General features: G+C 34.9%; 1 protein-coding gene across 1 annotated transcript; it reads left to right on the top strand.

Moving 5' to 3' along the window:
* Window positions 1–8,095: 8,095 nt before the first annotated feature.
* On the top strand, window positions 8,096–13,861 carry LOC127802721 (serine carboxypeptidase-like 51). Its single transcript, XM_052338708.1, has 13 exons — window positions 8,096–8,895; window positions 9,016–9,110; window positions 9,235–9,342; window positions 9,422–9,662; window positions 9,763–9,806; window positions 9,922–9,989; window positions 10,084–10,189; window positions 10,277–10,476; window positions 10,562–10,631; window positions 10,789–10,839; window positions 10,964–11,016; window positions 11,115–11,247; window positions 13,440–13,861. The coding sequence occupies exons 1-13, from the start codon at window positions 8,766–8,768 to the stop codon at window positions 13,521–13,523; spliced, it is 1,383 nt and encodes a 460-aa protein (XP_052194668.1). The 5' UTR covers window positions 8,096–8,765; the 3' UTR covers window positions 13,524–13,861.
* Window positions 13,862–14,787: the final 926 nt, after the last annotated feature.

Here is a 14,787-nt window from a genome sequence, read left to right as displayed (position 1 = left end):
ATTTTGAGGTTCAAGATACATCAGATCCTTGTCGTATTCTATTCATTTTGTCTTTTTTCTTTTCTATTGATAACTTATCCTATTCAGACACGTCGACCAAGCCGTTGTTTCCTTTTCCCTCGTTCTTTGAGCCGCCGAGGTTCACTGGACAATGTGCCGGGCCCAGTCCAGGTCCATGTCCAAATCATCTGTGCTTGTTTGACCCACTGATCTCGACGGATCTGAAGTTCTGTTTTTGCGTATTAGGTATCATATTTTACCTAAAAATATAGTTTTACCAGTTTTTTTTTTTTTTTTTCATATATCACCCCCTTTTAAAAATGTTAATACAATAATGATTTCAATTTCATAGAAACAGAACAAATTAAAAAGAAAAATTGACTAAAAAGTGAATCATGCATTCACTCTCTATCTAATGAATTAGATCGTACCATGATCCCAAATTTATTAATTTCCACGGGAAGGAGTTCATGGCCATGACATTAAAAGATTATTATCAAGAGAAGGGTCAACTTTTTAGGAAATTTAATTTCAATATATATTAAGCGTGAATTAATGATATTGTGAAAAGAATTCTCATGGATGGTGAAAATACTTTTTCACCCGGCTCACATGGCTGGAAATCTGGTGGGGCTCAGTCTCGCGTCTCATTGCTTGGCCATTGTATTGTTTTGGCTCCTCATGACAAAATGAAGCAATTTGTTATAAGAAAAGGAAATTAGGGTGTGTTTGATTGATATAGAAAACATAGAAAAGAAAATATTTTTCAGTCAAATTTAAACTTTGGGTGTTTGATTGACAACTTTTTTTCATGGAATTTTGTTTTCCACTCAAATACAAAAATGTCATATTTTCTTCAAAATCAAGGAAAATCAATTCTTAGGGGGTTAATTTTAATTTTTCTTAAAAATTAAATTTATTTTCTTTTTCACTTTGTAATCAAACACACCCTTAGCGGACCAGACAACAGCAGTCTTGCCAAGAAATGAATGAAATGGGTTTGTGGACCATGAATTTCACCGTTGGATTCTGCCCATATCGTACACTCTTCCCTTTTACGTCTCAGGAAATTACGGCTGATATATATATATATATATATGGCTTCATAGTACTTGTTTGTATGGCTTAACGTACGTAGGTTTGTTTCATTGCCCTCGTAGCGTCGCCAATTGTAGGAAGATTGCAAAACCCACGCTTCTTCTTACTGCAGTTCTGCTGAATAAATTCCATGTTTTCAACAGTATCGAGACAAGCTACGTTGTTTCCGGTGTGGATTCCCTTTGCCGTTGGATCGATGCAGGATTAATTGTGCCAAAATTAATATCTTTCTTTCGTGTATGTACAGAGACCAATAACGAATTGCAAACCCATTTTGCCATGGATGATTCCGATCGAGCTGTTATTTACATCCATCTGCCGTTTAAGGGAAAAAAGAATTTTGAAACACACACACACACACGCACGCACGCATATATCATCATCATCATCATCATCAAAGTCGGATCATATCCCTGCCCATATTAATTATTGACTTGAATCATCGATCTTATTGGGAAAACTTAGCTCAATCGTATGAATCCAGTTAATAACATTAAGATGAGAGTTGTTATATATATATCTCTGTCCTTGGGCCTTGATGATGAAAACAATTGGACTTAAAAATCCCCAAATATGTATGGAGTAGTGGTAGCTAATTAAGGAAAATATATATACATATATATTATGAAACCTTTTTATTTGCTGAAATTTTATCCGTTGAACAAATTTAAGGTTGGAAGATTGCAAGGAAAGTATAAGACACAGGAGTTTCATCAAATCATCAAGTCTTTAAATTTAATATTGTCGTGCGAAAGTACACATAGCGCGCTCGCCCACACTGCACATACATATATGTATATGCTGAAAAAGTGCAAATAATTCATAGAGTTTTGGTGGCAGAGACGTGGAGAATTTAGACCCAAAAAGAGAGAAAAGAGAAGTAGATAATATCAACAAATCTGCAAGAACATTAACCAACAAGATAACGAAACGCAATCAAAGAGTACGTACAAGAAAGATGAAATATTCAGGAACCTTGATTGATAACCCTTCCAAATAATCTGTACATGCACAAATTATTATTGTAGAGGCTTAACTATTGCTAATAGTTAATTGTAATACTAAAACAAAAATAGTTCGCAATACGAAGATATAACTCCTAGATACGCTTATTATATCTCTCTAAATTTACAGACATGGAGAGATCAAGTAGAAGGGTTTAATTTACTGACTCAAGCGTCTCATCTTCTTCAGGCAGCTAGATGCAACACCAGGCAGCCCAAAGCTCGATCGAAAGAACAATTCTATCTCCTCCCGTGCGCTGGTTTCAAAGAACTGCAAATCAGAAAATTTTCTTTTCTGTGGAAAGCCATGGCCTTCTTTTCTCGGTGCTGGTGGGCACGTTTGAATTTCTGGGATTTTGTGATCTTCAGAAGTTGGTGTTCGACACTCTTCGTACCCATTTGGATCATCTTCCTGTTTAATGATCTCTTTGGGTTCTGGTAAACTTTCCTGGTGAGATTGATCTTTGGACATGGAGAAAATTTTGGATGCTAGAGGTAGAAGAAGTGTGGTAAAAATAGAGAGAGATGAAGCGTGCGCAAGGGGGGAGAGAGAGAGAGAGAGTAATGGTGACAATTTGGTTTGGTATTCTTTCTTTCTTATCCTGTTATTGTATACTCTTCTCTCTCTAGTTAGGTCTTTCTTCTCCTGTACTCTTCTCCTTCTAGCCTATGGCTATCAATCCTTTTCATGACCTCCTTTTCTTAATTTATTTTTTGTGCTGCCATTCAATGTTGAGATAGTATCACAAAGCTGTCACGTTAAAAGACAAATCAATAAGCTCATGAATTTGCAACCAACTTGCACATGCTAATTACTCTCTCTCTCTCTCTCTCTCTCTAGGTTTCTGATATTGTATATAAGTTCTAATTAAACTAAATTAAGCCCCTTAATCACGTATAGTAGTCTATAGATTAGTATAAATATGTTAGACAAAACCCATGTAGTTTAGAGACATCAATTAGGTGGTTATATATCAAGCATATATCTTGATGAACTGTTTTGAGTCTATTATTGTGGTATTTGAATCGTTTTATGGAAGTCTATGATTAACATGATGTGAGTATTTGCAATACTGTCTCTTCTCTAGCTAAAATATTTACTATTTTGCTTAAAATTAATTTTCAAAACCATCACTAAAACACTATTGTGGTAGAATTTTCTACCTATAAGTTTTGCTATAACTGAGCTTACCGCTGAGAGACAACACAAAATTATAAAATGTTAGATGCACACTCTTTGTTGGTGAGATGTTAGAAGCATAAGGTAAAAATTTTCTTTTCTTTTTTTTTTTTCTTTTATCTCATGCTGTTAATGGATGGGATTATGAGAGCTTTGATTTAATAAATGTGAAGGAAGTACAGAGGCATTAAAGAAGGTAAGAGATTGTAGAAGAATTAAGACCAACCATTAGAAAAGTTAATGCTTGTTTGTTTACCCTAACTTAGCTTCTTCAACTCTTCTAGCTCTATTATATATTTTTTGTAGCAATACTGATTTTTTTTTTTTGGCTCAGGGACAGACTGAAAGGTTTCCCTGCCACGGAAGAGAGAAGAAAGTCATATAAATGTATATAAAACCACCCACCAAACCTTGACAAAATAATTAATCGGATCCACCAGCTCACACGTAACTGATCACAGTCTGATCTGCTAGCAAGACTTGCTTTCACAGATTGATGGAGGAGTAGTAGCTGTGGCTAGTCAGCTTTAAAATTCTAGATATATGGTTTATTGTTATTAATTGCTTTCCTCCTGCGCATCTCACGGGCACAGTGGTACTTACGTAGTTACCCCTTCTTATCCTCTCTCTCTCTCTCTCTCTCTCCCCCCAGCAGTAGTAGTCATCACATCAAGGGGGGTTGTCGTCCGTATCGTATGTGCACACCCGCAGCAGCATAGGATACCATTTTGGCCTTTGGAAGATATAACCCTACACTAGACATGGAATGGAATCCCACATGCAATGCGCGATACATGCTAGCTACTGGCGCTTCTCTCTCTCTCTCTCATTTTCTCTTCTCAGCAGTACCTTCTTCTTTCTAACGCTATATATAAATTCTTCAGATAGAAAATTAAAATCTCCGATTCATATATCTGAGATAATGGAAGGAATAGGAGAGGTACTTTCTTGGTCCTTCGGCAGTTTCCTTAATATCCTTTGTTGTTTCCTTTCATTCTCTTTCGCTCGCACCCATTTGACAATTCTACTATTCTTCATGCTTTATTAGTTACTTTCTTCTTGTCTCCCTCCCTCACCTTTCAGCCCTTTTCCCATGATATATTCACCAAAATCGTAATATCTGCTACAGTATAATGAAATTAGTTTAGGCGATATTATAGCATAATAATATCTAATTTAATTATTACTAAAAAGTGGTAGTTCAAGTGGGTTAGTTAATTATGTGATAAGAGTTTCGAAGTTTGAGGCAAATCAAATTAGTTGTGTGAAAACGGAACCATTTTGTTTGAACTTTGAGACGTAATGAACAGTGGGGTTTTTGGAAGCATGCAGATAAGGGTTTAGCAGGAACCGGAAGTGGAAGAAATTGCGGTTGTGCCATTGGTTGGCATCCGAAGAAGAGGCCCTGAGAAGACGACTCATTGCCACACACGCGCGCTATCTTTCCCGACAAAGCCAAGCCAAGAATGGGCCTTCATCTCATCATCCTCATCTGCTGTCTCTCTAACCACTAATCATTTCTTTACTCCTAATTTACTACATTTTACTCCCTCAAAATTTTAGTATGCCTTTTATTAATTTTAATAATATTATGATTGTTAAATTCAATCTAAAGATATATTAAACATTTTATTGAATAGAATTACCAATCCGGTCTAAATTTCGTATCCTACTTTAAGGTTTAGTTATACCTTTAGAAACTCTTAACACATATTTATTCTTAATGGAAATTATGTATGAAACTTTTGGATATTGTTATCGTGAAATTATTTTCATAAAAATTGTTTTTGTGACCATAGCTTAATTGTATATTATAATTTTAATGAGCTTGAATTTTTTATTTTATGCCCCTTCTGACTCACTTTTTTACTAGGTTTCGAATGATATAATATTTTTTTATTTAAAAAATCAGTTTAATACACAATGTACGAAAATATTATATTATTTGTATCAAATAAGATAACGTTTATCCAACGCGGGCAACACGAGAGGGGGTGTGAGCCTCACCCCCTCCCCCCTTACATGTCAACGTTGGACAAATCCGATGCGGGCATGGAAACAAATATGACTTAATGCATACACTAAAGTTTAATTTAATACTTTTTTTTTTGGTGTTCCAATAACAAAAAAACTAACTCAACATATAGACTAATGGGTTTCAAATCCCTTCTAGACATGCCCAACGTACGTCTGTTAATGGGCATTCATTCAAAACAAATCGCAGACATTCAGTCAGCCAGAACCCCTCATCGATGAGTGTTCTTGTCAGCTTCTTGTAGGTTTTAGAATGGCAAAAAGCCCATTGCCTAGTGAGTTCTGGAGATCATTCCACAACCCAACCCGTGATGGATCCTACAAGGAATCTCTGTGTCTGTGCAAGGGCGGATTCAGAAACAGATCTGGGAGAGTGCTGGTCTCCAGATCCATAAGCCATGAAGCTGGGGAGGGGCTGCCTAATATTTCAGAACTATACCTAATAAATCTGACGCTAATAGATCGCCCCCCCCCCCCCCCCACCCCCCTTAAATGGGCCCCTGTCTGTGTGTGCAAGTCATCGAGCACCATCACAAAGAAGAATTAGTAATCGCGGGCCACTGAGCATTACATGCTTACATTCTTCATTGGCAGCATCGCAAGGTCCCTGCTTCGAGCACCTTTTCCCTCCTCCTTCAATCTCTGTTGGTCGATACCCCAAATCCCATTTCTTCTTCCCTCTTTGAACTTGTTCTTTTGCTCTTTGTCTGGTGCTAGCATGGTAGGCCTCACAGCATTGGATACCCATTAATGGACATTGGGCATGGCTACCGAATATCCAAATCACATCAGCAAAAATTGTTTAATTAAGTTACATGGGTACCAAAGTGAACTTTGGCATATATTTTAGGTACTAAAATGACTTATTATTTTTTTATTAAATATTAAGTGGTATAATCTTACTTACTAAAAAAAAATACTTTTATGAGAATAATTTGGAGACTATTAATAATATTTATGATTCTTTGGCTTGCCAAACTAAACACAGAAGAAATCATTACCCACAATTTCTAATTATTTGAAAACCATGCATATTTAATGTTTCTTAAGCAATGATTAGTGGAATTAAAAAAAAAAACAACAACAACAACAAAGGCATTATCAAATTCATGAAAGCCAGGTGGGATCTGGGCCCAAATTCAGGCATACAGGCCCAAAGTAACAAACGTAGTGGGCCGGACTAAAAAGGAACAGATGGGAAAAATCTCATTATGGCCCAATAATGAACTTGATGTCACATCTTTCTCCAGTGCTGTGATAGAGCCCTTGAAGATTATGGTTACAAATAATGATGAAGGCGGTGATGATAAGGCTGGCTATAAATGGAATTAACTCAAATCCAGCTACATTGAATCTGGCAATGATTGATGACAGTGCAAGAGCTGGAAGAAGAATGGCATTCCAATGAAGGAAACAGCTGGGAAAGCACATGTGTGTGCTAGCCCTTTGCCAGGTTGTTGTCCATATACCCTCCAACTCCAAATTAAGCAACTTAATTAATCTGTTCCTATCATATATAGTGTATCTATCTACCCAACTGATAGGACAAAAACATTATACAAAATAATATAAATCCTTAATATTATCATTCCACACTCTTTTTAACGTAGAATTCATGTATCGAGAACGATTTTTATATTTTTATTAAATCACTGACTTATATAATTCTATTATTATTATTTGTCGTTCAAAAATAATGTTCATTTTCTCTCTCATTTGTCCACAAAATGTGTCGTGCAGTATAAATATTAAATATAAGTAAAATAAATATCAAAATAGATCATTACAAAAGTACAATTGTTACGTCCATGTTTTTGTTGGGGGACAAAGACTTAAAATCTTAATTGATTATTATTTTGGAGCAATCAATATGTCTTTTCTCAGCTTTGCATAAGGACATAAAATATTAATTAATTGACCAAAGCATAGGCCAAAATGCTGATCAATGAGAAAATATTCTTGGAGACAACGATCCCATGCCTTGATCAAAATGATGTTTTTGGCAAAATTCTCATTGTCATTATTCATCCCTTGTATGGTTCTCAAAAGAATACTACAAAGAATACTTCCTGTTGTTGATGTATGTCTAGAATATCCACTTTCATAGCAAAATTTGATGAATTGGAGAGTATTGTGCTGTTATAAATGAATAGAGGGTGTCTGCCACAAAAAAAAAAAAATCAATAAAAGTAGACTAAAGGGTATTAAAGCAAAACAAGTAAATGGAAAAAATCTTTAGAGAGAGTTTTAAATTATATAAGATTTGGGTACAAGCAGGTCAAATTATATAAAGAGTCTCAAGTGTAATATATACCAAATCGAGTTTATTAATTAAGCTGATTAAAGAATAATTGTTATTGTTGTAATTTGAAATTAAAGACCTTATTTGTACAATAATTTATGGGAAACAAAATACATGAAAGATGGGTATCCAAACGACAAAGCAAGGTTGCCATATCTGGCTTTTGCCGGTGGATCTTGAAGGATAAGTTAGTCTTTTTACTTGTTACATTTCAAAAGATAATATAATTGTGATGACATATATATATCATTATATTACGTGATATTACTGTCTAATAAAAATATGGTATACGATACCATACATTCAAATTTGAAATCAAGTGATCTTGAAGAACGATTCAGGAGATGGGACACACTCTGTTGTTGTGGTTGGGATATTGATGACTTTTTGGGTAATCACACACGCCAATCATATCATGTTAGTTGCCAAAGTTGAAGAAACAACGGACGGGATGAGGGGAGGGGAGGGGAGAGGTGGGGTCAGCCTTCTCTCCACAAGCTACAGTCTTATCTTTTCCGCTTTCTTTGGGATTTCTCCGCAAGAAAGATCTCAAAAGCAAGACTCTGTTTTGAAGATCAATCTTGTTATGCATGCATACATACATATACGAATATGTGTGTATATATGTATATTATATATATTTTTTGGGGTTTTTGAGTATCTGTTATAAATGTAGTATATGGGGGTGTCGGTAGAATGATGTTATGATAATGGCAGTAGCCCCTCATTCATTAAAATTCTCTCTGAGTTCTCTGTTTTTATGTTACCAAAAGCATTAAAAGGCTTATCTGCATGTACTTGCAACATAATGTGTATGTAGAAAAGAGGCAGAGATAGATGATGGGCAGAGGCAGATAACTGAAATTGATCTGTAAAGTCAAAGTTTTTGGGTCTCTTTTTCTCTCTGGGGTACGCCAGAGCAGGCAGTACCACATTTTTGTTATTTCTGTTGCAGACAAAAGCAAAGAGAGAGAGAGAGAGAGAAAGAGAGAGGGCCATTCAAGCACTCCTCCATGCAAAATCACCTCTCTTTATAGTCCCATCTCTGCACAAATTGCCTTTCCATCTCTCAACTCAACTGCTCTCTCTCTCTCTCTCTCTCTCTCTATATATATATATATATATATATCTGTTTTGCCTTTTAGATATGGAAAAGTCCCATGTTGTCTTTCTTGTCTCTCTTCTCTTCTTTGCTCCATTCTTCCATGGCCGATCAGCCATGGCTGCAACAAGCCAGGATGGATCAGAACACTGGGGATACGTTGAAGTCAGACCCAGTAAGCCAATTGCCAAATTCCTCTCTCTCTCTCTCTCTCTCTCTCTCTCTGTGATTATATGTTGTCTAAACAATGTACTGATCTGGAGTTCTTGCGTTTCTGGGTTGTGGAAATAAGCAGAAGCCCACATGTTCTGGTGGTATTACAGGAGTCCATACAGAGTTGAAGACCCAAACCAGTCATGGCCAATAATTCTCTGGTTGCAAGGTGGACCAGTAAGTATTTATACTTGGAAATTGCAATAATAAGTATTGTGATCTCAAACCTGCGAAGTTAGTTTCTGTAACTAAATTGGCAGTTCTCTAAGCCTATCTTTTGTGTTTGATTGAACACAAATAGGGTGCTTCAGGAGTTGGGATTGGAAATTTTGAAGAGGTTGGGCCATTAGACACTGGTCTCAAGCCTAGGAATTCAACTTGGCTCACAAAGGCAGATCTCTTGTTTGTTGTAAGTAATTTCTAGAATTTTGGTTGTTTTTTTTCCCTTAATTATTGTTCTTAAATCCAAACTCTTGGTTTAATTTTAGGATAATCCAGTAGGGACTGGGTACAGCTTTGTGGAGGACACAAAACTGCTTGTGAAAACTGACGTAGAGGCTGCAATTGATTTGACGACATTGTTGATAGAGGTTTTCAACAGGAATCAGACTCTCCAAAAGAGCCCTCTGTTCATTGTGGCAGAATCTTATGGGGGAAAATTTGCTGTTACTCTTGGATTATCTGCTCTAGAGGCTATCGAAGCTGGGAAATTGAAGCTTAAACTTGGAGGTAACCATTCATCAATCTATTTTATCCAATGAAAAGATCAAATTCTTCGAATTCTATCAGAAAATTCAGATGGGTTTTCTTTGATTCTTCTCAAATGCAGGAGTTGCATTGGGAGATAGCTGGATCTCACCAGAAGATTTTGTGGTAAGTAGTAATGTGTTGAACCTGCTTCAACTAAATTATCACTTGCCTTTTTTTTTTTTTTAAATTTTTCTCCTGTAATTTTGATGTTACTATCTATTTTGATGAACAAATGTAGTTTTCATGGGGCCCTCTTCTAAAAGATGTCTCAAGACTTGACACCAATGGCTTACACAAATCAAACAGGTCTAATTTCTAAAAATCAACTGGAAACTACAATGTGTTTGTGATCTAAAGTTGGAAGATTTCAGATTCCTAACAAGCACATTTCAGAGAACAGTTTAGCTCTGCAAATAAAGAAACAAATCGACAACGGCCAATTTGAGGATGCAACCGATTCTTGGAGTGAACTTGAGAGCGTGATCAGTGCCAGCAGTAATTCTGTTGTATGTATTTTCCTCATATCTGTTTCCTTAGAACATAGTCTCAAAAGGGCTTGATCTAATTTTCTCTTGGGGGAACTGAATTTGCAGGATTTCTACAATTTTCTACTGGATTCAGGGATGGATCCCGTGTCACTAACAGCAGCAGAGCTGTCGAGGGGGATTGCTTTGAGGCGATACGCGAGATATCTTGATTCATTGAGGCCTTCTCCTGGTGGTGGTGGTGATCTCGGTAGCCTGATGAATGGTCCCATTAAAAAGAAATTAAAGATAATCCCAGATGATGTTCAGTGAGTTTTCTTTTGTTTGTGAACAGAAAATAGTAATTGAAAAGTAGTTCTAATCTGAAAGAAAGAATTGGTTTGATGATTGTAGATGGGGAGGCCAATCAGATCTTGTTTTCTCATCACTTGCTGGTGATTTTATGAGGCCAAGGATCGGTGAGGTAACAAATTCCGCATATAATTACTTCTTGCTCGAAAGTAATCAATCAAAAAGATCAGCAGACTGACTGATTTTCCTTTTTTTCTTGGTTTTGGGTGTTGGGCATGGAACATGAAATTAATATATGATGGACTGATCGTTGTTTATTGATTTTGCAGGTGGATAAGTTATTGAATAAAGGAGTCAATGTGACCATATACAATGGACAAGTAAGGCTTCATTTTGGTCTTAAATCAATAATTCAGCATTTATTTAGATCATGTCTCTAATGTTGTGGGATATATTTCCGTACTCTTCTCGTTGGCACGATAATGCTTTCTTTCATTATTGTAGCTTGATGTCATTTGTGCAACCAAGGGGACTGAAGCATGGCTCGATAAGCTAAAGTCTCTCTCTCTCTCTCTCTCTCTCTCTCTCTCTCTGGTAAAAGGAATTTCTTTTATGATTTGTGTATTTACATGGCTTATTTTTCCATGGATTGAAGGTGGGAAGGTCTCGAAACCTTCTTGGGCATGGACAGAACTCCAATCTTCTGTGGGGGTGATAAGGTGACAAAGGGGTTCACAAAATCATACAAAAACTTGCACTTCTATTGGATTCTTGGAGCTGGCCACTTTGTAAGTCCCTTACTCTAAAGCCCATCCTCACATTCTACATATATTAGTCCTTGCTTCTACTATCACACCATTCCTGTCACATCTTTGGCACCCCAATGACACAACCTTATCACAAATCCTTAAGTTCCTCCAATATTGATCGTTTTCATAGTTGAAAATTTAAATGGTAACAGAACCAACTAACTTCTTCATTATGAATTATAAATTTATAAAATTGTAAGAATATTACTGTCGTATTATTTTTGTAGCAATATTTATATAAAAGTTGTATATTGAAGTTGAAGTACTGTCTATATTAAAACTTGCCCTACAGAAGGGCTTGTTGGGTTGTTGAAATGTCACACCCCGCCCAGAATTGCAACTTTACCAAAAGAATGTGCGTGTTGGAGTACCACATTTCCAAAGAATTATCATCACATGAAAAAGATCTCAAAGCATGATAGGGACCAAATGTTTAACCCAATGGTCCCAACGCGTTCTTTGATAAATTATTGAGAAGCCAACTACAGCCTAATAATTATGGTGACAAATTACTCCTGCCTCCTTCCAATTAGATAGATCCACCCACCTAATGTTCTAAATTCTAATATTCAGGAAAATATATGAAAGCCAAAAAATAAAGCTGCTTTTTCTTTATTTTTTAATTTTTAATTTTGAGTTTTAAATTTATTTTTAAATTTTTATTTTAGTAATCTATTTTTAAAAAATTGAAAACTCATTCTCATCATTTTGAAAAACTATTTCTCAAAACAAAAAATTAGAAAATACGTTCTCTTTAAAATTTTAAAAATAATTTTTTAATAATATTTTATTCAATAAATTTAATTATTCAATAAATTAAAAATATTTAATATTAATATATTATTAAAAAATTATATACATTTTAAAGTTAATGAATTTTGTAATATTTTTTTCATTACAATAATAAAATATGAATAAATAAATAAAAAAATATGTTTTGAGTTTAGAGTTTGTTTTGAATAAAAACATTAAAAACAACTTTTTGTTATTTTGAGTTTTCTTTACAATTTTTTTTTATTTTTAAAAATGTATTTTTAAAAACAGTAAAGAGAACGCATTTTCATTATTTTAAAAAATCAAAAACTAAAAATGACTTGAAAACAATAAAGAGAACACAACCTAATAATTTTAGCATTTTTTCTTATTTTGATTATTTTATAATCAAAGATGGTATAAATTCAAAACAGATAAACTTAAATTTTCTAAATTCTTGACACTGTTACACCTCAATTCCCCTCTCTAATTTACACCTTATGTTGTTATGTTTACATTATATATATATATATATATATATTATACAGTGTTCTAAAATGCACTAAACGCTAGTCGAGTGCCAGACTGAGGCCTAGCCCCTAGGTGGGGCCTAGGCGGACTGTTATTTTTTTTAATTTTTGATATAATTTTATGTTAGTTTTAGATAAATCAAAGTTAAAGACAAATGAAACTTATATAAACAGATTAAATGTACTGGTTGACAGAGAGATTTATATATATATATATAAATGATGCCAAGGTATTGTTTTGTATTTTGGCGTTTTGGCCGCCTAGGCCCCGCCTCGGCCGCCTAGACATCGCCTGGGCGGCCCCCTAGGCACCGCCTAGACTCGATTAATCGGGCCCGACGCCTAGGATGTCGATTTGCATGTATTCGGGGCGGTAAAAATCCACCTAACGCCTAGGTGGCCACCTAGGCCACATTTTTGAACACTGATATTATGTATGTATTATTTTTTTTATTAATGTATTATCACAAGCGCTCTCACTGTTCGGCCCCATGATATTAATAGGAGATATAAATTAGAGGATTTAGCGACCAATTCAATCCCTAACCCCACCACAAATGTGAGATTGGTAAGCGGGTTTCAACTTTCAAGATTGCTCTGAGCTTTTCTACCAAGACTCAAACACTGAACGGGGCCAAAAAAAAAATAACACTCCAAAATATATTTTCTTTATCGGTAGAGCTATGTCGTCGGGGCGGATATACTATATTTCTTTATTTTTATAAACTGTGTTAAAGGGTATCAGATAGGGTGCAATGCTACAGGGAATGCATTAATTGTGAGACCACTTATGTTGTGGGATGATCAGAGGGGCCTCATTTGCTGACAGGAAGATCTGAGGGTGGCAGAGAAATCTCACAGTCTTTGTGTCTGATGATGAAATTGCAGGTACCAGTTGATCAGCCCTGTGTTGCACTGTCTATGGTGGCTGCAATCACACAGTCACCAATTGGGTCCAAGAAAACCAAGTAGAGCAGCTATAATAGTTATAGAAAGAGAGGGACAAGTGTACAGCCAAAGAAGAAGGTCAAGCAAGCAAAAGGGGTTGTGAGAAATAATAGTAATAATTAAAAAAGGAAAACTGATGAGGTGCTGTTGCTGCTGATGCAGTAGTGACTTGCAAGGAAGCTGCTGCAGAGGTGCAATTTATTATGATAAGCTGTTTCACATGGAATAAGGAAGGACTTCATTTATTGCTTATCTATTCTTACTGCCTTGCCTTGCCTTGCCTTGTCCAGTCATTTGTTTTCCAAATATTTGTCATTTGATCCTACTGCTGAACACTAAATTAATTGGGCAACTTTCTTCAATTGTTTTAAGTCTTTTATTTTGTGAAGAAATAGGAACAAATTATGAATATTTCATTTTATTTTTGAGACAATTGATGCTCCATTATAACTTAGAAATTTGTGAGCATGGTTTTATGAGAAAGTCAGTGAGTGACCAACTTGCCTGCTATAAATTATTGATAACAGCCTTTAATTGTGGCTGTAAAACTGGATTTTTTTTTTTTTTTTTGTTATTTCAAAAGACCTTGATTAATTTAATTATAAAAGATAAAAACTATTTTTACCTTAGTTTAGAAAATATTCTCATTAGAATGGGCAATTAAAGAGGAACAACTGCCAAATATTTTTTGATTTCTACCGACTGATACCCTACTCGTAGTTTGTGGTTTCTAGACAAAAGCAAAAAACACAAACTTAGGTATGTCGTTTCAGTTCCAAAGGCTAACAAAAACCACATTTGCAATTTCTATCTTTTGACATAAAAAATATTTGGCATTTTTTTTTTTTTGTTTGGGTTAATTACAAAAAAGAATGCCCATATTTAACCAAATTTTTAATTTTTTTAAATAGCTGTCATCTGATAAGTTATCAATTTTATTTTGACAGAAAAGTAATGGGCAATATTTTTGTCTTAAGTTATCAACCCTTTCTTTTAAGCCGTACAAGGCAGAGAGAGACAGAGATTCTTATTTTGAAAAGAAAAATAACTTAGTGTGTTTGATTACATATATTTTTTATGAAAAATATATAATTATTACATATTTTTTATGAAAAACAATCAAATACTCTTAATTTTTTCATAAAAAAATATATATGATACAACCATTAAATTTATTTTCTAAAGGGGTGAGATAATTTTTATTTTCTAGGCAATATTACCTAAAATTAAATTTTAGGTAATGGAATCAAACACACATTTAGTTTAATTAAGAAAAATTAAGTCTAAT

The sequence above is a fragment of the Diospyros lotus genome, chromosome 1 (genome assembly GCF_014633365.1).
Source record: "Diospyros lotus cultivar Yz01 chromosome 1, ASM1463336v1, whole genome shotgun sequence".
In the NCBI taxonomy this organism is placed as follows: Eukaryota; Viridiplantae; Streptophyta; class Magnoliopsida; order Ericales; family Ebenaceae; genus Diospyros; species Diospyros lotus.
The sequence above is the reverse complement of the archived record's forward strand: the minus strand, read 5'-3'. Positions and strand labels throughout refer to the sequence as shown.